The sequence below is a fragment of the Myodes glareolus genome, chromosome 12 (assembly GCF_982192425.1).
Source record: "Myodes glareolus chromosome 12, mMyoGla1.1, whole genome shotgun sequence".
Taxonomy (NCBI): Eukaryota; Metazoa; Chordata; class Mammalia; order Rodentia; family Cricetidae; genus Myodes; species Myodes glareolus.
The window spans coordinates 83,579,183-83,605,306 of NC_142037.1; the positions used below are offsets into that span (position 1 = coordinate 83,579,183).

At 40.2% G+C, this 26,124-nt stretch overlaps 1 protein-coding gene across 5 annotated transcripts in view; it reads left to right on the forward strand.

The window, feature by feature from the left end:
- Window positions 1-26,124, forward strand: part of Pcca (propionyl-CoA carboxylase subunit alpha) — a 306,130-nt gene that overhangs the window by 70,721 nt on the left and 209,285 nt on the right. For all 5 annotated transcript variants that reach the window (XM_085698173.2, XM_085698172.2, XM_048422206.3 and 2 more), the window contains 2 exons: window positions 7,049-7,180; window positions 22,380-22,416. In XM_085698173.2, coding sequence (XP_085554299.1) covers window positions 7,049-7,180; window positions 22,380-22,416 — 169 coding nt within the window. The remainder of the gene's footprint in view (window positions 1-7,048; window positions 7,181-22,379; window positions 22,417-26,124) is intronic.

Sequence of the window (26,124 nt, forward strand, 5' to 3'; positions counted from 1 at the left end):
TGTGTATGTGTGTGTATAGGCCAGGAGGTGATTATGGTGTCTTGCTCAGTTGCTCTCTACCCTTTTATTATTTTTTGGATGCAGAAAACTTTGTTGTTGATATGTGCCGTGCACCGTGCCCCCGTGTCTGCACTCTGTGCGCTAGAACCCAGTTCGTGAGCTTTGGGCAAGGGGCTGGAGGTTGAGAATATACACGCAGAGACAAACCGACACACGCAGAGACAGACTGACACACGGACCTCCAAACGCTGGTTCAGAAAGCCCCCTTCATTAACACCATATAGGCTTAAATACACTGCAGTCAATGGCCAACCGGTGATGATCCCATCCTCTGATCCTCTAAACTAGGCACAGTTTCTAGTAACTTTAATTAGAAGGTGCTTGGAGGGAAGAACAGCTGAAGGCCAGAACTCATTAGTCCCAACATCCAGCTGAAGGCCAGGACTCATTAATCCCAACAGATATGTAGGAGAGTAGGGGTCTCTAAGCTCCTCCTGTCCTTCTAGGGATCTGGGATGAACACTGAGGGGAGATAGTCAGTGATTTGGGGGCTAAATTGGTGTACACCTTTCTCTTACTCTCAGGCTCTTTCTGGGGCAGGTCATCAGGGCTTCTTCCTCCTGGGAGGCCATGTAGGTGTGAAGTCCATCATTGTGCTGGTATGGGTACCTGTTAAAATCATAGACAATAAGCTGGTCCTCAGTATGGTCTAGGATGCCCTTTGGGGACTCTGCCTACATCAGCATCTTCTTAATGCCATAGTATCTTCTAGTGTTCTTTAGGTGGTGTCTCAGATCTACATTTCTGGGTAGGAACATGAAAGAGCATGCCAGAGGGCTTCTTGTCAGCTCTGGGATGGTCTTGCCTACAGCGTTGGGTAGAGGACATACCATGTACCAGCAGGGGTATGATGTTCTTTGCAGACCCATGAACATCACCCAACAGGTTCCACAAAGAGGCTGGTCTTCTGGGTGAGGCAAAAGCATGGCTGTGGTTATGACTCCCTCTAATGAGGTTGTTACGGATGACCTTGGCGCGGAGGCTAAGCAGCTGATGGTGAGGGTGCATTGTTGACGATCTTGAGCGGGTTGTCATAGTTCTTCATGTTCATACCCATCACATTAGCAGAAGGGCATTAGCAGAAGGGCAGAGATGATGACTGTCAGCTCCAGCCTTCAGGTGGGCTCTGGCCTTCTCCATGGGTGTGACTCCATAGCACACTCATCACCAGGATCACCCCCGTTAATGTTGGCTGGGTCTGAATTTTGGAAGATAGAGATGGGTTTCTCATTGATGACAAGTTCCATATTTTCAGCCTTGACTGCCATGGACCTCGCTATAGGTGTGACAACGTTGGAATGTTTAGACCTTGTAGTTGAGGTTGGTGAAATCAAGGACATTATTGATGGCAACAGTGTACTTTGCTAGAGTTGAAGGCGGCTCTGGTGAATAGAAGCCTAGCATGACCAAGTCAGTTCAATCCAACCTTCACCATTGTGCCTAAGGGACAAGGTAACATTGCAATAGACGAGAATGCAGATGTCTCTGAGATGGGAGGAGCATTACCCCCCATATATATGTTTGATGATTTCTGAGACAGGGTCTCACTAGCCTGTCCTGCCTCCCAAGTGCTGGGGTTAAAGTTGTCGGGGCATGGGTTACCATGACAGACTTTAGTCCTTTTTTTTTTTTTTTTTTTTGTTAGAGGGCTTCAAGTCAGGGTTTCTTTGTGTAGCCCTGGCTGTCCTGGAACTCACTCCATAGACCAGGCTGTTCTTGAAGTCACAGAGATCTGCCTGAGTACTGGGATTAGAGGTGTGCACCAGCATATCTAGCAGACTCCATCATATTTTTAAATTTAAAATTTAATCTTTTAGAAATTTTTCTATATGGGAACACTGTATTTGCATCATTTCTACCACCTCTCTTCTAACTCCTTTAGCTTCCTGTCCCCTACAACTCTCTCTCAAATTCATGACTTTGTGTCCTATAATCAGTATTGTTTTATACACCCCCACCGGGTCCAATTAGTATTGCTTTTATGTACATGAATTTAAGGCTGTCTAGTTAGGCCTCTGCAACCTGTCAGGAGCTTATCCCTAAAGAAAAATTATTCGTGCTTCCTCAGCATTGAGGGATAGCCGATAACACTTCATTTATGGGCATGGTCTTGTCAGTTCCCTCCATCCTGTTGGCATGTTGACTGGCGTGGCCTTGAACAGGTGTTGTACAAGCAACCATAACTGGGAATTTGTGGATGCAACATCCTTGTAATGTCCAGAAGGCACTATCTCACAGGAGTTGTCCTGGTTCCCTGACTCTTAGTTTTTTCTCCTTGTATGTTGTTCACTGAACTATGGGTATAGAAGTTGTATTATAAATGTATCTTTTGGTGCTGGGAACTCCATTGTCACCTATTTCTGCCCTCTGAATGTAATGATTCTATAATAGCCTCTGTGTGCTCCAAAAGACGCATCTTTGATGAGGTGTGGTAGTTGTAGCTGTCTGGAAAACACGCAGATGAGGCTTCCTGATTGGCCTGGTCATGGAAAGGACAGCCTACCTTGTTCATTCATTCATCCCTTCATTCACCCACTTATTTATTTATTTGAAAAAATATAAATTGATAACTGAGCAATTTGCTAACTTGAAGTATGCCTTTCAATGAAAGTGTTTATCATTTTAAATTTTTATAAGCGGGCATTCCTTCTATTTGCTGCAGTGAGAGGCTAGAGGAGGAAGGTATCAGACATCCTGGTCTGTCAGTTTCTGCTATATACCCTTGGTTAGGGTTTCTCAGTTAACCTGTATTTGCTGGTTTGATTAGATGAGTTCGCTAGCAACCCCAAGGACCTGCCTGTCTTTACCTCCCACAGCACTGGGATTATAGGTACTCTTGTGAAGATGCCTGGAATTTTACCTACGTGCTGGAGATTTGAACTCATGTCCTAGTGTTTACACAGCAAGCGCTCTTACCCACCAAGCCATCTCCCTTTGTCCTTATTTCCAATATAAAGCCTGCTGTAAGTTAAATCTCAAATTTCACCTCTTTTTCTTTATTCTCTTGTTTAAACTTTACCAGAGACATAAAATAATCAGAGAATTTAGGAAGTGAGTAGAATATTGAAGCCGCAATTTTGGATTTTTCATGATTTTTTTTCTGTGAATCAGCATTAATTTTCAATGATGATAAAAATCCTCATTTTTATGACCACTAAAAGACATTTATCTGCGTCCACTTATTTACCATTCATGGCAAATTTAAAAGGAACTTGAAAAGTATGTTTTAAACAGTAAATCTTGTATTCGTCATGGATAACACATATTCAGAGTTAGCAGCACCATGTCTAAAGTTTACTAGTGGATAAAATTTAGTCTCAAGTTCAAAAATCATACCCTTCTTTCTGGTCAGAAACTTGGGACTTTGGAACAAAGTATTCCATTATTTTCCTTTCACCAATCAATCTTCTCTCAACATCCTCCATCCTCTCATTTGTCTGTCTGTCTACCTGCCTATCTACCTGTCTATTTATTTATTTTTGAATATAGCATTAAGGAGTCAGGAGTCTGGGATGATGTTTTCTTTCATTTTATGGAATTCTGACCTACAGAGTACTTTTAAACACGTTGGCGAAAAAGAAGTTGCCTCACTCAAACCTTTGTCTGAGAACTTCCCTGATGTTCTTACTTACAGGCTATTTCTCTTTTGTGTGTATAAGATAAAGAATAGTCACTAAATACTTGATGTGAGCATTTTGGGGGGTAATTTTGCTTTTTGGAGGAAGTCATTTTCTTTAAATTAGAATGCATCTGGAAAGACTGGTTAATCAGTGGTCCAGGTTGCAGGCTGCTGTTAATCACAAGTCTTGCTCTATAATCATAACGTATTTTGGATATTCTCATTTATATTATCTCTCAAGCTCTTTGTGTGGGCATTCTGATTACTTGATTGCATCTGCCGGGCACAGTGGTTTTTAAAGCAGCATTGATGACAAAATCATGCAGCTTAGCAGGTAAAATGAGAATCTGAAAAGACAATTGTTGGTTGAAGTACAATTGTTGCCTGTTGCCTTCACATCCTGTCCAGTGAGTTGCAGCTTGGGATACAGAAGTGCTTCTATTATTACCCTGATGCCTGTGGCTTCCTCATTCTGGTGGAGACACAGGTTATGGCAGGTAGAGGTCGCCTGCCTTCTTACACAGAACAGTTTCATTTTTCATCTATTTCCCCTCAAAGAAGGTTCTGTTAAAGCCAGATAAAAACATGGATGAAACTGTATTTTGTGAAAATCTGGTATGGCCAAAGAGATCTCTTATATAAAATTCTACAGTGTCTAACACAGTGATTGTAGGTATTGGTATCTGCTATGGCAAAAGAGACCTCTCATATAGAATTCTACAGTTTCTAACACTGTGATTGTAGGTATTGGGTCCCGGTGTAGAATTCTACAGTGTCTGACACCGTGGTTGTAGGTATTGGGTTCTGGTGTAGAATTATACAGTGTCTTGACACCATGGTTGTAGGTATTGGGTTCCGGTGTAGAATTCTACAGTGTCTAACACCGTGGTTGTAGGTATTGGGTTCTGGTGTAGAATTCTACAGTGTCTGACACCGTGGTTGTAGGTATTGGGTTCCCGTGTTGCTGGCATCAGGGCCTAGCTGTTCTACTATCCCAGTGTTCTCTTTTTGTCAGCTCCTGAGTAGTGGACTCTCAGTTTAGTGCTTTATACAATTACTGATGGAGTTCAGGTCATGTTATACCCAAATATGACATCTTTGATATTAGAAGGGGAAGGAATTTGAGCCACCAGCAGAAACAGAAGGTCTCTCTGGCCTTCTCCCACATTCTCCTGTGAAAGAGCTCATAAAACTTTAGAGGATTTTCTTAGCTTTTCATGACTAAGTTAGAAGATCTTTGCATGAGACATGCCAGAGACTGAGGGGCATGGGCAGGCTTCCTTAGGTCTCTCTCAGCCAGAGTTCTGACACAGCATGCTCCTGTCCTACCCAGCCATCGTTCACAACTGACCGTTCTTCATCAGACGTTCATCAAACCTCCAGAAGAACCCCTCAAAGCTTTTTACATACTGAGGTATGCACACTTTAGTGCTTGAGTTCCTGCACAGCAGATCTAGGGCCCTGTGTTCAATCCCCAGACTCACTGATGACTCCCTCAAACCAAAACCCTCGGGCGTAGCTGTTTCTTTGACTTGCTTTTCTTTATGAAGGCAGCCTTGTGTGTCGTAGGCAGCATAGGCTGCATACATCCACATGCTTTCTGTAGTCAGTTTGTCTTTCCGAGTCAGTGTAGCTTAGGAAGAAGAAGGAGGAGTCCCTTCCTTTCATCATTTTATTTACTCCAGCCAGACTAGCAAGACACTTGCTCCCCCATAGCCACCGCCCCAAATGAACTCAAATTGAATTTTCTTTTCTTTTATCTGCTTTTGGATAGGAGGAAAAACAATTACTAATTTTGAGTTTAAAGACATTAGTTTTTCAATACATTATCTCTGAGTAATTTCAATTGTATTTTATTTTTATTTTGTGTTAAGGTCTCACTGTGTAGTTCAGGCTGGTCTTAAATTTCACTTCCTCCTGCTTCAACTTCCCAAGTGCTGGCTTAACAGGTGTGTGCCACCATAGCCCAGCTTCCATGGCAGTTTTTAATTTCCTCCTCTATCTGATAGTTTGAACAATTTGTATCCCAGCGGGGCCTGCATTTCCCCCCCTGAATATGTGTGCTGGGTTATCTCATATTGTACAAGTCAAGCTGTCATCTAATCTCTCAGATATGTGTCTTTCCACATAACCCTGTCATTAATGACCTTTTATACTTCCACTTTCTGTTCTGAGTGGTTTTAATTTTCCTTGGCCATTGTGGGAGGGCAGGCCAAGCTACACACAGCTGTAATTACTTGCTTTGGTTCTTCATCTACTTTGCCCTCCTTGGGGTTAGCTTCATTTCATGCTTTTTTTCTTTTCCAAGAAAGGGTTTCTCTGTATCATCCTGGCTGTCCTGGAACTCACTCTGTAGACCAGGCTGATCTCAAAGTCACAGAGGTCTGCCTGCCTCTAAGTGCTGGTCCTAAAGGCTTGTGCCAACACATCCAGCTAGCTTTATTTCTTGATCCCATGGCCTCATCCTTTATTTCAGCAAACTCTTCTCCTCTTCTAGCCTGTGCTCTGCTGGTACTAAGTACCTAGCTCTTTGTTATATCTCTAATCACAGTTTCCCCCATTAGCACTTTTTTTTTTACAGTGATGTAAACACAGGCAGGTAGACCCATTTTCAGGGAAAACAATGAATTAGATTGGTATTTTTCATTCTGTGTACCATGTGCATGCATAGTGCCCATGGAAGTTGGAAGAGGGCATTAGCTCCCTTGAAAAGGAGGTTGCAGGAGTCTGTGAGCTACGCCTGGGTGCTGGAAACCAAACAGCAAGAGTTTTTAACCACTGAGTCATTTCTCCAGTCCCCAGGGTTTTTGTTAATTAAAACCATAATTGTACCTTTTAAGTTCCCACATCTTCTTGATGCATCTTCTGTAGGTACAGGATGTAAACATACTGGTTTTCTCTGAGTTACAGATATCTAAAAGTGTTCCTTCAAATTTGCTGGCATTTGTGTGATCACTACATTTTGCTCAAAGACGGGCCAACAGTTGGTATTTAACAAACATGAGTTTTTGTGTTTTGTTGCAATGTGTGGAAGACATGGATGATGTCGAGATTTACAAGGATGCACGGTTTATTTAGTTAGGGCATGTTATAGGTAAGTACAGTGCCTTGGAAGTTACTTTTTCAGAGAATATTTTCTACGTGAAGCTGGCATTCTCTACGCTTTGTTTCATTTATCTTCACTCTTTTGTGTTGTCAGGCAGTACTACAATCTGCACTTTGATATCCTGGCTCGCATTCTTATTTTAACAATGGCTGCAGAACTATAATTAAATATCAAGTTATCTAATTGCACATACCTATATAAGCTTTTCTTTGTGATTTCATCATGGCGTTTTGTTATTAAGTCCATCTTGTTTTTCTCCTCAGGCGGCAGCAGATGTCACTTTCATCGGACCTGACACTCATGCTATTCAAGCCATGGGTGACAAGATAGAAAGCAAACTATTAGCCAAGAGAGCAAAGGTCAACACAATCCCTGGTTTTGATGGGGTAGTAAAGGTGAGAAACTTTCATTTAAATCTTGTAGTATGTGTCCTCAGTCAAACAGTCTGTGACAAGGATGGGATAAAATAGATTTACTGTTTATCTATATCTATATTTATGTTTGAGAAAAATTAGAGTGGTTTAAGTCAGGTAGTCACAGTTTATACTTGTGAGCAGGGAGAAGACTTTGGTATTTTGTGTGTAATGAATAGATATTGATATATATTGTCACTGGGAGAAAAACTTGCATAGTAGTGTACCCATTTAATCCTAGCACTGGAGATGCAAAGACAGACAGAGCTCTGTGAGTTTGAGTTCATCTTGGACTACATAGCAAGCTCCAGGCCAGCCAGGGTTATATAATCAGATAGTGTCTCTAACTAAGAAAGTGGCATCAGATGTCCTAAGTGTGTCTCCCTTGTCATAGATGTCCTAAGTGTGTCTCCCTTGTCATAGATGTCCTGAGTGTGTCTCTCTTGGCATAGATTTCCTGAGTGTGTCTCCCTTGGCATAGATTTCCTGAGTGGTGGTGAAAACTGTGGGTGGGACACTGGAAATGTGTGGGATGACATCACTTTGTAGGTGGAGGAAGAGCTTGTGTAGCATTGACTGGAATTAATGTTGATACTGCATCGTCTATATTGAAAACACTCACGCATTTCTATTAGTTATTAGACCCTGCTGTGAGCTGAAGGATGGAGGGAAAAGGGCACTTGTGTTTTCTTACAGCCTTGCTTGCTGGAGGCTCTTTCTTTCCCTCTAGTTCTTTTAGATGATAAAGAAAAGTTATTTTCCATCATTTTTTTGTTTATAATCTATAGATATCTTTACAGAAAAGAAGTGGTACTTAGTTTTTGGAGTGGATTATTAGTTTTTTTGTGGGTCTTATTTGCCTTTTAAATTTGAGTTTTTCAAATGTGTTATAATACTGTATATGTATTTCAGTGGATTGGACATCTATAAGTCTATGCTGTTGCTAGTAATGTAAATTTATGTACCATTATGGAAATCAATATTGAGGTTCCTTGAGAAACTCTAAGTAGAACTACAACACTATCCAACTGTACCATTCCTGGGTAGTTAGCCACAGAGATCAAAGTTGTCATACAATGGAGAACCTGCACACTTATGTTTATTCAGGCACTGTTCATAATAGCTGTACAACATACAAAAGAAACTGTATTATATCTATGACACAATTGAATATCATTCAGCCATTAAGAATAGATTCAGGACAGCCAGGGCTGTTACACAGAGAAACTCTGTCTTGAACAAAACAAAACAAAACAGAATAAATAATGTTAGTTGCAGAAACTGAAGATGATAATGTTTAATGCAATAAGCCAGACTCAGAATGACAAATATTTCCCCTAGATATGAGATTTGGGGGCAGAGGGCCTTGAAAGTAAAACAGGGAGAGGTCTGAAGATAAATGGAGTTGGTAGGTTGCTTGCCCTATATGCACAAAACTTTGGACGGAGTCCTCAGCACTGCGCTGTCCCGCAGTTCTAGCATCTGGGGGAGATGGAGAGAGGAGGGTCAGGCCTCCAAGGTTATCCTTATCTACATATGGAGTTTGAGGCTATCTTTTTCCACTATTCATGAGACTCTCTCAAAAAAAAAAATAGGAAAGGGACCAGGGAGGGTGGAATAGTTATGGGTAATGAAAGATTAATATGATCAACATATCTTTATGTGTTTGTGAAGTATCCTGACAAGTTATGTTGTTTTAGACAATTAATGTACACAGAACAAACTTCTAGAAAATCTCTCCTTTCTTTCATTTGTCCTGCTTTCCCTTCTTTCTCTAGTTCCTAAATTGTCCTTCTCATTAGAGAGAGATGAATATTTAAGATGTAGTTTTCAGCATTACATCTGGTACCATGTATTTCTCTTTAACAAGTTTAGTTTTCTTCATCACTTAAGGAATGGTTTGAATGAGAATGGGCCTCATAGGTTCATATGGCTGGAAGCTTGGTCCCCAGTTGGTGGAACTGTTTGGGAAGGGTTAGGAGGTGTGGCCATGTTGGAGAAGGTGTGTCATGAGTGGTGGACTTTGAGGTTTCAAAAGCCTTTTCTATTCCCAGTTAGCTCTCTTTCTGCCTGTTACTTGTGGATCAGCTGTGAGCTTCAGCTACTACTGTTATGTTCACTGCCACGATGGTCACAGATTCTACTATCCTCTGGAATTGTGAGCACCAAGTTAAACTATTTCAAGTTTCCTTGGTCATGGTGTTATGTCATGACAATAATAGAAAAATAATTAAGACATCATCTAATTAACTGGCTCTTGGAAAATGGAGAGCAGAACAAAGATTATAATGTGAGACTGTTGTACAAGAGAGCAGGGCTCTAGAAGAAAGGAAAAGAAATTAGCCATGAGTTATTTGCCACTCACCCTGATTGCAAAGTGTAACTGGAGGGTTCATGTCCCTCCTGGTCCTGCAGTCGCTTTTAAAATAACCACTCAGAGGTTTAATATTAATTACCTACTGTTTGGCCTTTTAGTTCAATCTTGTTGTTAACTAGTTCTTACAACTTAAATTAACTCATTTCTATTAGTTTATATTTTATCATGAGGCTCATGGGCTGTTACCTCACATCTTGCTGCTTGTATCTCCCTTGACTCCACCTTCTTTTTCCCTCCCTATATTTAGTTTTATTTTCTCATCTAGCTATATTCTGATCTTCCATAAGCCAATGTAGCTTCTTTATTAACCAATGGTAATAAAAATATTCACAGCATACAGAGAGCATCTCACATCATCTCCTCTTTTCTGTCTAATTAAAAAGGAAGGTTTTAATTTTAACATAGTAAAATTATATATAATAAAGTGATTATCAAGCAAGAATTTCAGTTATAATATTTAGTCTATTTTTACTTGACAAAATTAAAGAAAATATTCTATCATCTATGCTAGCTTTGTGAGTCTAAAGTTTCATATCATAAATATGGAAAACTATAATGGTAACTATCTAGTCCTCAACTCCATCAAAGACCCCAGAGGGATATAATATTACCTAAGTAAACAGGAAGTTCATTGTAAGGAACTTCCAAAATTCTAGAAACGACAGAAACATCTGACTGCCTGGCCAGTCAACCAAAGTTCTTCTGTAACATTGGTACATCCATCTTTAGCCTATAGGCCTAGAGTATCTGACAGATTTTTCAGTGAAACAGGATATCTGAAGGACTATCCTGTCTATTTTGGCAAAATTTGTCATTCTCTTTCTTCTGTGTCCTACAAAATGTCTGGTAGACTCTTCCATGAAGCAGGAACCCTGAAGGACTGTCTCACCTTGTTTTAGCAAGTTCCACAGTCATTTTTCTATGGGTCCTGCATGTCCAGTTTATATAGCATATTGTTAAGCAGTCCAGGCAAGAGAAGTTTCTTACCCAAATAACTAGTCTGGTCACAATGAAAGCGAACTCCCTAAGGAGCTTCTTTGATGCTCATTATCCTCTTGAAGTATTGTTTCTGCAAGGAGCAGGCATTCCTCACTGTCGAGAAAAGTCTAAGTTCTTAAAACATTTTAAATGCCATATTATGTAGGTCTTTAAATGTTTGAAGATTACCTATCCATCTGAAATATATCTTTATATATCTAGAAAACCTAGTTAACATGTCTATAAGTTGACTATTATAGATTACTATTAATTTCTATTTTTTACCTATACACTATATTTTTAACTGGGCTGCATAAACATGATGCCTTAAACAAGAGTAGAAATTTACATATGGTATTACAAAATTGACCTTAAATTTGTGTCAATAAACCAAAATCTATACCAATGTAAAGTATTTTGAGATTAACGGTTGTTTTTTGAATTAAAGTAGATTTAATAATCTACCTTTTTTATCATTTCTATATTGTATTGCCATTTTTCTTTAGAAAGAGATTGACTATGATGATTAACAATTTATAACCACCCCCTTTAAATAAAGCCAACATTTGCAAACAGTATTTTGAGATTTGGGTGAGGTTTTCTATACTACTTCCTGTTGATTAGGGACACTGGTAATCTTATGGGGATACTAAGGAAATTTAGAATTGCGGTTAAATCTTGGCTGTGGTAGTCTGTGAGGCTGCATAGTCTCAGCCAGTTGCCTTAAAGCTGTTCTGGATGTTGGATCACTTGGGCCATTGCGCGCATGGAGATCTCTCAGGGGATCTTGCTTGATCAAGCCTATAAAGAATCCACAGTTTTTTTATCTTCTGTGGAAACAAAAGCAGAACCTCTTTTCCAAAACACCATATCTTTAGACCCAAATTTTGAAGTCAATGTACATTAATGTTGGCTTAGCTTAGCAGCTCCTACAAATTTCTCTCTGCAGTTCGTTCATTAACAGTTAAAATATCAAAGAAAACACAATAGTATACATAACCCAATCTCTGTGCATTTTCCATCTTTATATGGCTTATTTCTTTATTACTTTATTGTCTCTTTAAAGACTTTGTTTTATTTTAAAACTATTTCTTTCTTTCTATAACTGCCTATACCCATTTTCCTTCTTTCTTAAGCCAGCCTTCTTTTCCCCTGTATTCAGTTTGGCTTTCCCACCTAGCTATATTCTGCCCTGCCAGTGGCCAAAGCAGCTTCTTTATTAACCAATGATATATATATATATATAGACAGCATACAGAGGGACATTCCACATCAGCAAAGAGCTTGAAGTTTCCATGGGGGACCAGCAGACATTCAGTGAGTTTAGCCCATCTCAGTGACACTCATCTCAGTGGGCAGAGACCCATATAGGAAGGGCACTGAACTCAGATTTTGGGTGAAAGTGGTAGCTAAGAAGTAGGTGAGAGGCAGTGAGTTATGTACAAGGGAGTGTTGTGGTGGGACTCAAGGCTGTCAGTAAAAACATGGTCTTGGAGGATCATAAAAGACAGAGGCAGGGTCTGCTCCAGCATACCATGAAGGACCACAACAAGAGAGCTGGTGAGGGCTGAGATATGTGTGGCCACCAGTTCTGTGCAGAGACTGCCCTGTGGCTTTGGGAACCTCCAGCCAGTTTCATTCAAATGGTTAACATGAGACAATTGTGTAAGAAAAAAAGTCATTTGGGGAGTGCTGGAGTGTTAACAGGCCTTAATCCCAGGGTTCAAACCCCAGCATGGAGTAAAACTAGGTGTGGTTGTGTACATCTATAATCCCAGCACTTCAAAGGATCAGGAGCTCAAGGTCATCCTTGGTTACATAGTGGGTTTGAGGCCTGCCCTGTCTCAAATAAATAATGAATAATGAGTGTTATTTTTGTTTGCTAAATGGCAAGAGCACTAGCATAGAGTTAAAAATTAAGGTTGATAATCAAATTGGAACTCTCTTCTTTTTGTTAAGGCAGGAAACAATGGGTCCTAATATAGTGTTGGGGTGAAGCAAAGGCCATGTTGAGAAAGATGGTGAAAGTTGGCTCAGTAGGGTTATGAACACATTGGATGTTAGCTATGAAGCAGAAGGTGAGTCACTGACGACAACCCTGACCAAACAGCTTTGTGAGACATGATTTAGTGTCTCTGAATCATTATTGCACTTTAACAGGAACTAGTAATCCCAGCACTCAGGAAGTGAGGTGGGAAGATAGCTTTACTTCAAGGCCAACCTGAGCTACAGAGTGAAACTCTATGTCAAAAACGAAAACTAGAGGCATGGGGCTGGAGAGACAGCTGAGAGCGTTTGCTGCTCTTCCAGAGGATCGGAGAGAGAGTTTGTTTCTGAGCGCCCATGTTGGATGCCTCACAACCACTTAAAACTTCAGGGGCTATCATACCTTTCCGGTCACTACAGGTTTCTGCACGTGTGTGACATACACACATACACATAGACTAATATAGTAACATTATTTTAAAAAAAGATGAGTAAGTTCAGTCACACCTTTAGATGCTAAGCAACCAATAAATTCTCATCATGGTGTCAGTGTTAAATCCTACTCTGCTCTGTTACTTATGACGCAGGCTGTGCATTTTCACCTGTGTGACAGACACATATACATATAACTAAAAGTTACAAATCTTTTAAAAAGAATAGTATTGCCTTACACCACAGATCAGAGTACAGTAGTATACTTAAGTGAGTTTTTAAACTAGGCAGCTCTTGATTCCAAACATAACAACTTGATTTTGATGCTCAGGACACAACTGTGAAGGAGAGAACCATTTCCTACAAGTTGTCTTTAAGCTCCCCATCCACAAAATAAATAAATTAATAAAAAAGGCATAAAAACTGTACTCTTGCTTTAGCAGAAAGAAAGCTAGTATGAAGAAAATCATTTATAAAATATAAAGCAAGAAGGTAGAAACCAACTCTATCCTAGAAATTAGATATTAGGTGTTAGTACTTTCTACCTGCTAAGAAAATAAAAGTTCTTTATTAATGATGCCTAAAGTCTTTATATTTTTGTAAAAGTATGGTTGCTGTTTTGCTTATTGCCTTGTTCCAGTTATGCTTCCTGTGGTGTTTTTGTAACGTATGGAAGAGTCTAGTCAATATCACAAGGTTTTGGAACATACAGCCAAGCTTCACACCTGAGTATTCATGGGTTCAGCATTCACAGAGTCAATCACCTGGGTTAGAAAATACTTAGGAAAAAAGTTGTGACTGACTGTACTGAACATACATAGGCTTTTTTTTGTCCTCTTTTTCTTTTCTTTTACCAAATAATGTTGTCTAACAGCCATTGGCTTAGCATCTGCACCGTGTTGGGCATTTTAAGTAACGTGATAGGTTTTAAAGCAGAGGAGAGGATATGGGTAGGTTACACGTATTTAATTCTTCTCTCATACAATCCATTCCCACCTCAGCTTCTCTTCCTTCCACTCCTCCACTCCTCCCAACTCCCTCGCCTCCCATCCACCTTCCCGACTCCTCCTAGAAAAGATGAGGCCTCCCAGGGATATCAGCCCAACAAGGATTAGTAAGATACAATATGATCAGGCACAAACCTTTACATCAAGGCCGACAAGGGGACCCAGTAGAAGGAAAGAGGTCCCAAGAATAGGCAAAAGAGTCAGAGACACCCCCACTCTTACTGTCAGGAGTTCCCCCAAAACACCACGCCAACAACCATAACATACATGCAGAGGACCTACAGCAGCCCCATGCGGACTTCGTGGCTGGTAGTTCAGTCTCTGTGAGCCCTGGGTAGCTGATCTGTGGGCTGTGTTCTCCTCCCCCTCTTCTAGAGCAATCTCTGTGGGTAGTTGGCACTCTTATATTACAGTAGAGTCTTCTGCTGAGTAATAGGAAAAGCCTAACAGCTGGACCCTTTCCTGGGTCCAGCATTAATGAGAAGTTTTATTTGCTGTACTTATTATTTGACTTTATGTACTTATTTCTATTTTTATTTGAGACAGAGTCTTGCTCTAGAGCCCAAACTGGCCACTCGCTCATGTCCCTCAGGCCTCCCCATCTTGACTGTGGGATTACAGGTGTGTCCACCATGGTCCGCTGACTTTATTTCTATTGTACAGCAGTTTTGAAGTTAGTTTAGAAATTAGTTAAGATATAACCCCTATTCATAGTGGTATTTCTCTCTCTCAAAACCAGCTGCTGATTCTTTTCTAGTACTAGCTGAGGCGTACAGACTGCTTATTTTTCATGTGAAGGATTAGCAATATTTTCATCTAGGACTGGGGATGTGGCTCAATTGTAGACTTGCCTAACATAATTTGTTTTTAAATAAATTGTAAGATAGTTGTGCAACATTTTACAGAATCCACTGTCTTCAGCCCTGAGTATTTATATATTGTCCATGTCTTATACATAGTAATTCTCAAACCTGTCTCAAAAATGTCCTACAGATAAGGATATACAGTGGACTCAGCCTTGTGTTTTATTTAGAGTCTTTCCTACACTTATTGATTCTGTTTCGCATGCACACCATGAGGTGAGTATGGAGGATATGGGAGCCCATGGACCTCACAGCTCCCCTTCCACTCTGTGGGTCCCAGGGTTTGAACAGAAGCTGTCAGGCTTTGACTTCACTGCTGACCCACCTGCCGGCCCTCAGTCCTGTTCTCTCTTCACTTTTAGTCATATATTTATTGTTTTTTAATGAATTTTTATCTTCAGAAATTATAGCGTAAGTATATCGTTTCCTTTTATGCCCTCCAACCTCTCCAGTGCACGCTCTGTAACCTCTTTCCATTTTTTTCTTAAAATATTTTCTTAAAATTTCACATTGGATTTGTGACATGTTAAAGATGTTTTGCCTAGTGGAATTTTCTATGAATAATGAACAATGTATATTTGATAAAGTTTAATATTTATTTATTTTTTATTTAAAAACTTAACATCTGGCTGGGTGGTGGTGGTCCATGCCTTTAACCCCAGCACTCAGGAGGCAGAAACAGGTGGATCTCTGTGAGTCAAGACTAGCCTGGTCTGCTGAGTGAGTTCCAGAATAGGCTCCAAAACTACAGAGAAACCCTGTCTTGACAAACAAACAAACAAAAAGCATCTGTAATTGGGGTGAACTTGGCTTTCATGGCTTTTTATGTAGTTTAAGCTTGCAACTCTTTCATTTGAAAATTTACCTCCATGTGAAGACCAGTTTTTAACTTAATGATGCGCTTTTATTAAAGATGATATAGGCGTTTGGAGAGGTAGCTCAGGGGTTAAGCACATGCCCTCCTCATCCAGAGGAGCCGAGTTCTGTTGCTGACACCCACGTTAGATGCCTCACAGCTGCCTGTAGCTCCAGCTCTGACGCATAGCTATAGCCTCCCAGGGCACCTGCACCCATCGTGTACATGGTTAAAATGCATCTCTAGAGGGAGAAGTAGTGATGGGGAAGCACTGTGTGTTTTACAAGGAAAAGGTGTCTTGATGGCACATACTTTTAACCCCAGCGTTTGGGAGTGAGGCAGGAGAATCCTCTAAGTCAGCAGTGGCCAAGAATTCAGAGACAAGATGAGGGACTGGGGCTTGGTTACTCCAAGTCAGCAACGTTAGTCATTTACAGATATTCTTATATACAGATATACATTAAACTTTTACGGATAAGGGGAGGAACCGGGACTGGTTACTCTAAGTCAACATTGAGTAAGTATTTAGCGACAAGGGAAGATAGTTGCCTTGATTTTTCTCAGGTGAGCAGTATTTCATGGATTGTATGTTGTTTTATACGGAAACAGATCGAATCCGGCCTGCTTGAGTCTTTCTGATCCATTACTTACTTGATGTTTTGGATCGAGTTCTGCTGACATTTGAGATGGCATCATATAGCAGAAGCATTCTTATGGAAGTGGATGAGTAATGATGATTAACGGATCAAACAATGTTTTAAACAGAGGTACCGATTTGCTAAGCATTGAGGATTCAGTATAGAGCAAGACTCATCTAGTCCTTGCCCACAGAGATTAAGTGTGCATGACTGGCTGTCAGAGCTGAAGGCCGGCTGTTGTGATTGCTCAGCAAAGGGGTCTGACCTGGATGGGAGGACTGGGAAGGCCCTGACGGGATATCGTGTAGATGGGCATAGGAGCCCTTCGTGCCCAGGTGGTGAGAGGACAGTGCTCTTCCTCTGACCTAGAACGTCTCTCTTGAGCTCCCTCTCCCCCCTTGAGTTTTCCCCCATTTCTTCGTTAGTTTATTCCTCCACTTTTCATGCAACTGCTGCTGACTGAAAGACTGGTGCATACAGTCTATGAGCTACACATGGGGAAGACACTGCTGAGCAGACTAGACAATGGATTCCAACCTTGTGGAATGGTGCGGGAGAATTGTCTGTATTCTGTCAATCATGTTTTAAATAAACGCTGATTGGCCAGGCAGGAGGTGTAGGTGGGAAAAGCAGACAGGAAGTGGAAATGATGCAAGGAGAGCAGGAGGAATTCTAGGGAGGAGGAAGCTGATTCCCCCACTCCTGCCCAGATCACCGAAGCAGCAGGAAGTGGAAAACAGGAAGTGGAAATGATACAAGGAGAGCAGGAGAATTCTGGGGAAGAGGAAGTTGATTCCTCCCACTCCTGCCCAGAGCACTGAAGCAGCAAGATGTGAGCTGCCCTGCTGAAAAAGGTACTGAGCCACATGGCTAAAATAGATCAGAAAAAATGGGTTAATCAAGATGTAAGAGTTAGCTGATAAGCCTGACCTAATGGGCCAATCAGCATTATAACTTATAGAGATCTCTTGTGTGATTTTTTTCTGGGACTAAACAGCTGGAGGGCTGGGCAGGACAGAAACACAAACAAACAGGCCCAGCCCTTTCATGTTACAGTGGAACTTACACCAAATGGGGTAGGGAATGACAGGGTGGACAGCACAAGTAATACACCCTGCTTCCTCGTGATGCAGTCCAAAGCTGCATGCTGAGCAGAATCAGCTCTGGCGTACACCTGAACTTGGGAAACTGAGACAGGAGGATTATAGGTTTGAAGCCAGCCCAGCTACACAAATAACTTTCTTCCACTGACTCCACAAAAGGTAGCCAGAGTGGGGTTTCCATTTCCTTGTTTGTAGGCTAAGGTTGAGTTTTCTTTATTTTTTTTCTTTTTATTTTATATATATGGGTGTTTCACTTGCATGTATGTCTGTGTTCCATGGTGCATGCCTGGTGCTTGTGGAGGCCACAGAAGGTTGCAAATAGTCATAAGCTACCATGTGGATGCTGGAAATTGGACTCAGGTCATTTGGAAGATGAGCAAGTACTGCTAATTGCTGATCCATCTCTGAGTGCCTTGTTGAGTATTTTTAACACAACCTGCGGGGACTTCCTGTTTCTCTGAGGCTTCAACAGTTGGTGGCCTCTCTGCTGGCTGTCATTTGTTGGCATCCATTCAGAAACACCCGAGAAGGCTTCTAGGCATCTGCCATTGAGTTGAATGTCCCATCACCACACTTCTTTATTGCTTCTATGGAGTGCACATCACAACGTTGCTTGTTAATTACTGCATATTATATCTAAGGTCTGGCTGCTCTCTTATTAAGCCTGTAAGTTCCGTGAGAGCTTGGATGGTGCCTGTCTTCCCTCTGTTTTCAGGACCTTGTTGGTGGCCAGTCTTAGCGGTGACTTGATGAAAGACAAGAGAATTTCTCTCTGAACTCAGCCAATGGGATAGACAAAGGTTGGGGGAGCCTGGGGTTTAGGGTGAGGCTGCAGACTAGGTGGAATGGATCGGATTTGGGCAAGTATGATGAAGTATTGAAGTCTAGTCAAAGAATCTGAACTTCATTCTAAGGTGAAAGAGGGTCATGGTCATGGAAAGATTTGAGTGGATTTTAGGAAAACTTTCCTTCCTTCCTTCTTTCCTTCCTTTCTTGACTTATTTTAGACTTTTGAGACATTTCTGGCTTTGAATTCACTATTCTCCTGCCTAACTTCCTGTATATACAGGTATGTACCACGAAACCTTGCTACTTGTTTGTTTTGATTTGATAATATTTAATGTTGGAGGGAGCTGCTTGTTTGTCCTGGCTGCCCAGAACTGAAATAATCACAAGAAACCATATTATTTAAATCACTGCTTGGCCCATTAGCTCTATCTTATTGGCTAACTCTTACATATTAATTTAACCCATTTCTATTAATCTGTGTGTTGCCATGTGGCTATGGCTTACTGGCTAAAGTTCCTGTGTCCATCTCTTGCTGGGCTACATAGATTCTCTTTGACTCCGCCTCCTTTCTCCCAGCATTCAGTTTAGTCTTCCCCACCTAGCTCTATTCTACCCTATCAGGCCAAGCCAGTTTCTTTATTCATTAACCAATAAAAGCAACACATAGACAGAGGGACCTCCCACACCAATTTAATGCCTTAACAATTGTTGCATAATTAGAAAACTTTTAAGCATGACACGTTTTGTTTTTAAACCATAAAAGTATTATGGAGGACGGAATCATAATCCTTATGGTAAATCTTCACTGTGTTCCTAAGAACTAAAGCATTAAGTGGCTGTCTCTGTGCCTCCAGCTTGTGACAGGGCTGCTGAGCTTTTAAACTGCACAGATGCTTTCCTTTACCCTCAGAAGCCGGCAAAGCCACATGGAGCGTGCTGCTGCTGAATCTACTGTGTCTATCCTGTGTATATTCAGGTTTAAGAACTGTCCTCTGAAAGCCCAACTAAATTCACTCTCTTTCTTCATAGGACCAAAACTGCCGAGTTTCTGGGCTGGGTCACAGAAGGTCCAACCAGGAATGGCCTTGCCTTCCACCCTAACTGGTCTTCTCCCTTCTGGGCCCCTTTCTGTTTCTAGAACACACTAAGGTCCTTTGTAGTTAAGGTTTTGTCATGTGCTGGTTCTCTGTTAGGAGGGTCCTTTTTAGATAACCTAAAACAAGTTTTCCTCCTACTTTATCTGTTTTCATGAAACGTTCATGTCAGTTCTTAGGTGATTGCTTGTCTGTTTGGCTTTCTGTTCCTCTTTGTGGGGTAAGACTCTAGGAGGGCAGAAACCAGATTGCATATACTGCTGCTAGCAAGTATTTATTGGGTTAGTGTTTAAGACACATGGATCATAATTCTTTTAAGTGGCTATTTGGTATGCCATTTCAATCACTGTACTGCTTATGTTTTAGTCCTTTGTTGAGGGTTCATTAAATTGTTTTCCAGATGTTTTATCTCTCAAAACATCACAATTGAAAACAATAAATTCTTTGTAAGTTTTTGTTCATGCATGTGAAGGAGGCGTCCATAGGATAACTCTCTACAAGCAAAATCAGTAGATGAAGAGAGATAGGCTCTGGAATTCTGATAAGCAGCAGCAGCTATTTGCGCCGAGGTCATGTGCTTGCTTTGACACTGCAGTAGGAAGTGCAGCTTAAACCTACACCTGTGGTCACACTTTGGTCTTCTGGGTCCCAGTGGGCTCTCCGGTGTAACTTCTAATGCTGGCGCGATAGCTGAGGTGTGTGTTGTATATATTTCTTTAGTTTTTTTCTGAAGTTAATCTTCTGCTTTTTTGACTGATTATTGAGATTGTCAAAGTTTTATTTAATGCTTTATTCCATTCATAACCCTGTAAGGAGGTCCTGTAGTGTTATATGTTAGTACCATAGACTTAGATGCTCTGAGAGTTTTTATCTTTTCCAATTTAACTTTGTGTAGTCCATAATATAACTAAATGTGCTAATCATGTTTAGTAGCTTTTAAAATAATAGCAGTGTTTTATAATGTCTAATACATAATAGGTCTTCAGTGATTTTTTTTGGCTCAATGAATGACAAATGAAAATTTAATTTTTAAGGCAATTTGATTTTATCTGAACATTCATGTTCCAGAAACTGATTTTCATAGTGGGAAAATTTAAACATAGACATTAATGAAAAGCTAAGATGGTTTTGTGGCATATAAGGGATTTGCTGTGTATAAATATAATCTCTTTACATGTAACACATAACACAGGTGTGTATCATGTGCGTATATTAACACCTGACAACATAGAAGAAATGGGTACTGTGCTTTCACCTTGCTTTTGGCTTTCCCTGGATTCCAAGCTTTTAGTTTGGAGTTTGATTTCTCTGAGACTGTCTTTGGCAAATACACTGTTCTTTACTGAATGAAATGTTCAAAGTTTCCTTCTAGCTGATTGTAATCCGTCCTCACCAGCCCTCACTCTTCCTGTGTTTTGTTCGAGAGGCCCTAATTGTTCGCCTTTGGCAGGTTTAACACTTCCTGAGGAGAGGCCGTTAGAGCAAGTACTCTCCAGTAACTGTCATTGGTGGGAACAAAGAACCTCCCAAGCATTCCTAAATGACCCTTCGTGGATTTTTATCCTTTAAAGCTAAAATTTGGAGAATGTAGGATAGGCACAAATAGCAAGGTGTAGGAAGGCATTAAACCCTGTTGTGGGGGTGGGGGTGGGGCGAGGTAGAGATTTATCTCTGACTTGAAAACAATTGTTATTTGGAAAATCTCATTAGCAGATGTGACTGTTTGGAGTAAAAAAGACTTAAAACTGATGTCGTTTTCAGGGCTGCTTTGAACTTAACAAGCACCTATTTGTGGGGCAGACTGGCTAATGAAAGGAAATTAAATTTTTCTGACAACTTCCCCTGCCAGCCTCCTTATTCAGGGATGTTGTTGGGTACTGAAGACTTTTAAGGGAGAATTTTTCTTTTATTTTCTTTCCTTTCTTTTTCTTTTTCTTTTTTTCTTAAAAAAACAAAAAACAAAAAATGGGCATAAATGAACCAGTTATTTCCCCAGTCCTCATTGGGGAAGAATTCTGTTGTGATTGCTCTTCATTTGAAATGTAATTTAAAAGCTTCAAAACAAAATTGTCAGGTTTCACTTGAATGTTTTGAAGATGTGTAAAAATTTCTGCATGCTTATCAACTGGTGGTTTTAGAACGTGGCTGTTAGCTCATATTGTGTCACTGGATTAGAAAAAGTGATTGAATTGAGAAAGTAGCTTGAAGTTCAGAATTCTCTTTACCATTACATGGAAAATGTGTCCATGGAGTTTGTACAGCGCGTGTCAGGATCACGGTGGATGAGTGGCTTAGACCAGGGCACTTTTTAGATGCTTAGGGTTTCAAGTGTTGCTGGTGACAAGGAGTCAAGAGACACTGGCATTGAACTTCAGAAAGGACGGACCCCTTACCTTGCTCCTTCAAACCCTTTTCCCTCCATGGTTTGTTCATAGAATTTAAGGTTTTAATTTATGAACCTAGCTACAACTGTAAGCATAAAATATGTACCTGAAGAAAATGGTAAAAAAATAAGGAAACATAATGGAAATCACAGAGGTTTTTTTATTTTGTTTTGTTTAAAAAAAAAACCAAACAATTGGTAATTTCTACGGGTACTAGACATTTACTTATTTCTAGAAAATCGATTGAGCTCCTCCCAAACAATAGACAGTCAACTCCCCCTGCTGACAGAATCTAGGAAAACACGGTGTGTAAATAGACAAGCAGGCTGCAGACAAGCTTTAATGATCTGATTTATGACGGAGTATTGATTGTAAAAATCTAAATTCTGCCGTTAAATTCCGGCAACTGCACCAAATCATTGGCAATTCTGGTCATGTTTCCTGCCAGCTCATTTCAAACTGCTTTGAGTTTCTTAATATAATAACGACGAGGGAGAATTTACATTCTACTTATGGTATTAATTTTACATTTCTCTGAATGAAAAGGGTTAGAAGGTTGTAAAATTGAACATTAAATGAATCAGAGGAGACAGTAGTACAATATATGACTGCCCTAAAGACATTGTGCAAGGCCTCATGGGATTAATGTTGAGTCTCATTTCCTGCCTTTACAGGATGCAGATGAAGCTGTCAGAATTGCAAGGGAAATTGGTAAGTCCTTAAATTAACTTTGGGAGTGTTTCTGTGTCTTTCAGCAGATATGGTTGAGCAAACATGTAATAAGTAATTCCCATAGAGCAAATAATATTTTAATAGTTTTCAGTTTCTGATTACAAGTGACTCTGGAAGAATTACCATATTCTATTGAATTACCATATTCTATTATTAAAGTAGGATTTGTAGTCATTTGATTTTAGCTCTAGCTTTTTCATAAGATGAAATCACTAACTAATTAAAACAAGTAACTGTCGGGAGACTGCTGAAAATTGGACACAGTGTATCTGTATGTGAGGGGTTGAATGCTGTCAGTGTCAATATGCAGGACATAGACAGACACGAGTCAAATGAAAATGTGCTTGGTAGACTTGTTCAGGCTTCTGCCTTCTCCTAAAATGTTAAATACCCACTTAATAACCTTTCTAGGAAGGATACAATAGGAAGTGAGAGGTGAGAACGGAGCATTCTGAACTGGAGTGAGAAGAAGACTGAGGGACATTTTAAGGCGGTTGTTTATTAAGTTTCAAGTATAGTCCTTGTGCTCATTAACACAATTGTATTGCAGTGTTTTCTAATAGAAAAACTAGGAAAAGAAAGCAAAGCATTTAAAATGATGATTTTGAGTCAGATCAGTACGTTTTTACATCAGAGGGAAAGCTGTAGATAGGCAAGGGGACCAGATGCTACCAGGTCTCAAAGACTAATACAGCATCTTAGCATTGCTATGCCTCCTAGTCCAGGATTTTTCAGCATTACGCATACAAATATTTTTGTAGCCCTGTCTTCCCACTGTGGTTCATTACTTACAATTTTTGTTTATGGTGGGAGAGCATTTGATTTATATAAAATTTATAGTCATGATATGTAGAAACATTGGTCCAAGGTGATCATGGAATTAATATATTCTTGCAAATGGGACAAGCTAGCATAGAGTTCTGCAGTATAGTGTTTTCTCTGAGCAATCAACTGCCTACACATAGAATTCTTTTGTGGTTGGAAAAGGTTTTGGGCTTATTGTATCTTGTTTCTGTTGGGTATGGCGAAATTATTTTGGTTTTGCTCATTATTAAGTGTTCTTTGTTATTTATTTGTTTTAGAAAACTATCTTGGATTTAAGACCAGTGTATGTAAGATTATACTTTATCTGTTGTCAACATCTCTTATTGATTACTTCTTCAAAGTTGCCAATGTCTAAAAGCCTTTCAGTACTAATTTCACAGTAAGACTTGGCAGGTTGCATAAAGCTGCTATCTGTGTGTTAAATCATTGGTATCTGCCATTACCCAAGAAGCACTTGCCAGGCTTCTGAGACTTTCATAAAGTAGTTTTATTCATATACTTTCAAACTTGAAAAGGCCTCTTTTTCAGTTACAGTTTAGATATTACTACCTATCCAACTATCAATGTTAATATTATTTTGTAACAGACAATATGTAATATTATTATTATAATATTTAGAGGGATTTTGGAAAAACAAAAAGAGCTTAGAGGATAACCTAGAATTGCATGCCTGTGCCATGCTGTGAATTGCACATCCGCTCACGAGCACTTCTTTGGTGCACAGGGGCACAGACGCTAGCCTTTGCCACCTTCGTTCTTAACCTGTGGCTTCTCAGCAGAACAGTTGACCGTAGTCTGTTAGCTCCTCAGTATTTGGAAGCTGGTCTTCAGTGTCCTCTCCTCTGAGATCATCTGAATTCCCTTTAGACTTCTTTCCGTCACGCTTGGGTGGGTCCTTGATGATTCCTTCCCTTCTGTTTCTTCTAATTCTTCCTTTGTTCCCTCTCATTTGGGAAGAACATGTTTGAAGTCACGGTGTTAAATAGAAGCTGTAGTGTCCTGAGTAGACTGGAAGGGAGAGAAGCCATCGGATTGGAAGTGAAATGAAACACAGTAAAGAGTTTGGAAGTGAAATAGTTGAGTCATCAGCTTTGAAAGGCATCGGGAATTCCGCAGAGAACCCTTCCAAATCACCCAGAAACCTCCCATGAAACCCTCTGCTTCAAGTGCTGTCTTCCAGAATCACTTACACAGTATTCAAGTGTGTGTGTGTGTGTGTGTGTGTGTGTGTGTGTGTACATCTGGGTGCATCATTTGGTGATGTGTCAGGTTTTTTTTTTACTATTATTGAGGTATATCATATTTTCATATTTACATTATGATTTGGATGGCCATTGTAAGTTGTCTTGAGAGTTAGAGACATTGAGTCGATTGGGTGAATTGACACACACACACACACACACACCAATTAAATTATAAACACATCTTTGAACCTGCTTTTTTTTTGGGGGGGGGGTCCGTTTCTAACTTTTCATGTGTGATTTGTGTTCATAGATTCTTTGTTTTCTTTCTCTTCTTCTGTGTTGGGGAAGCAAGACCTGGCCTGGGCCTTACATTACATTACATTACCTACACTCTGCCATTGAGCTGTGCACTCTTTGGCCTGTTCATAGATTGTAGTCTTACCTCTTTTTGTGCTATGTGGTGAAAATTAAAGTTTTATGTGTGCTCCTTCTCTCAAGTTTGTATTTCTTTTCTAAAAGCATCTATACTCTGCTAGAGCTGGAAATTAATTATTGGACACTGTACTATTATTATTATTAGTCTGTAACTCCAATTTTGGAATGTTTTCCACATGCCATCCACTTCGGAAATGCTATTTCTTCTTTTATTAACGTTTTTATTATAATTGCAACTCAGATTTTATAATTTTAGAGGTAAGTTATCCCCTTTTTCATATGTATATAATATACTTTATTAGATATGCTATTTCTAATCCAGACTGCTCTTCCAGAGGTCTTGAGTTCAATTCCCAGTAGCCACATGGTGGCTCACAACCATCTGTAATGAGATCTGGCACCCTCTTCTGGCCTGAGTCACACATGGATGCTAAACACTGTGTACATAATAAATAAATGAATCTTTAAAAAAAAGAAATGAGACAGCCCTGCTGATTGGCAGGGTGAGCGATGGTCCTGCCACACTTCTGTAGATTTGTTTGTCAACTACTTTGCCTCCCTTGCTCACACCCTTTTGTTGTTGTTTTTCCTGTGGCTTCAAGGTTTGGGGGGGGGGAGATGTCACTCTCTGCTCTCTAGCTATCTTCAGCTCTAGTGGGCGGCCACAGTGGTCAGTGACCCCCGCCCCCGCCATGTTGAGCCTCAGTCTTGTTGGCTTTGTTGACTGCCCAGCGTGTCCTGGCCAGGTAACTCCTCAGAATCCAGGTAACTCATCAGTATCTTTCTTATCTCCGTTATACATCACATCCTCTCTGGGATCTCCCCCAGTGTGGTACTCACATCAGTTACAGGCTGTATTCTTAACTTTCCATAGCTCTTTATTGTGAAACTTGACAGGCATTCAGCTTGTTTGAAAGAATTTTGCAGAACATAGTATATACTCAACACCAAGATTCACTATAAACATTTGATTAGATTTTCTTATTTGTGATATGCTAATCCATTTTACTTAAAAAATATTATGTGTATGTGTGGGGGGGTATCATGTGTTTGTGTGTGTGTGTGGTGTCATGTGTTTGTGTATGTGTGTGTGTCCACACACATTCATTTGTAAGTATGGAGTCAGTTTTTTTCCCTTGGGTACTAGGGATTGAACTTAGATCATCAGGCTTGGAGAACAAGCATTGTTACCTACAAATAAGCCGTCTCACCTGCCCCTATCTTATTTTTATTGTTAGCGTAA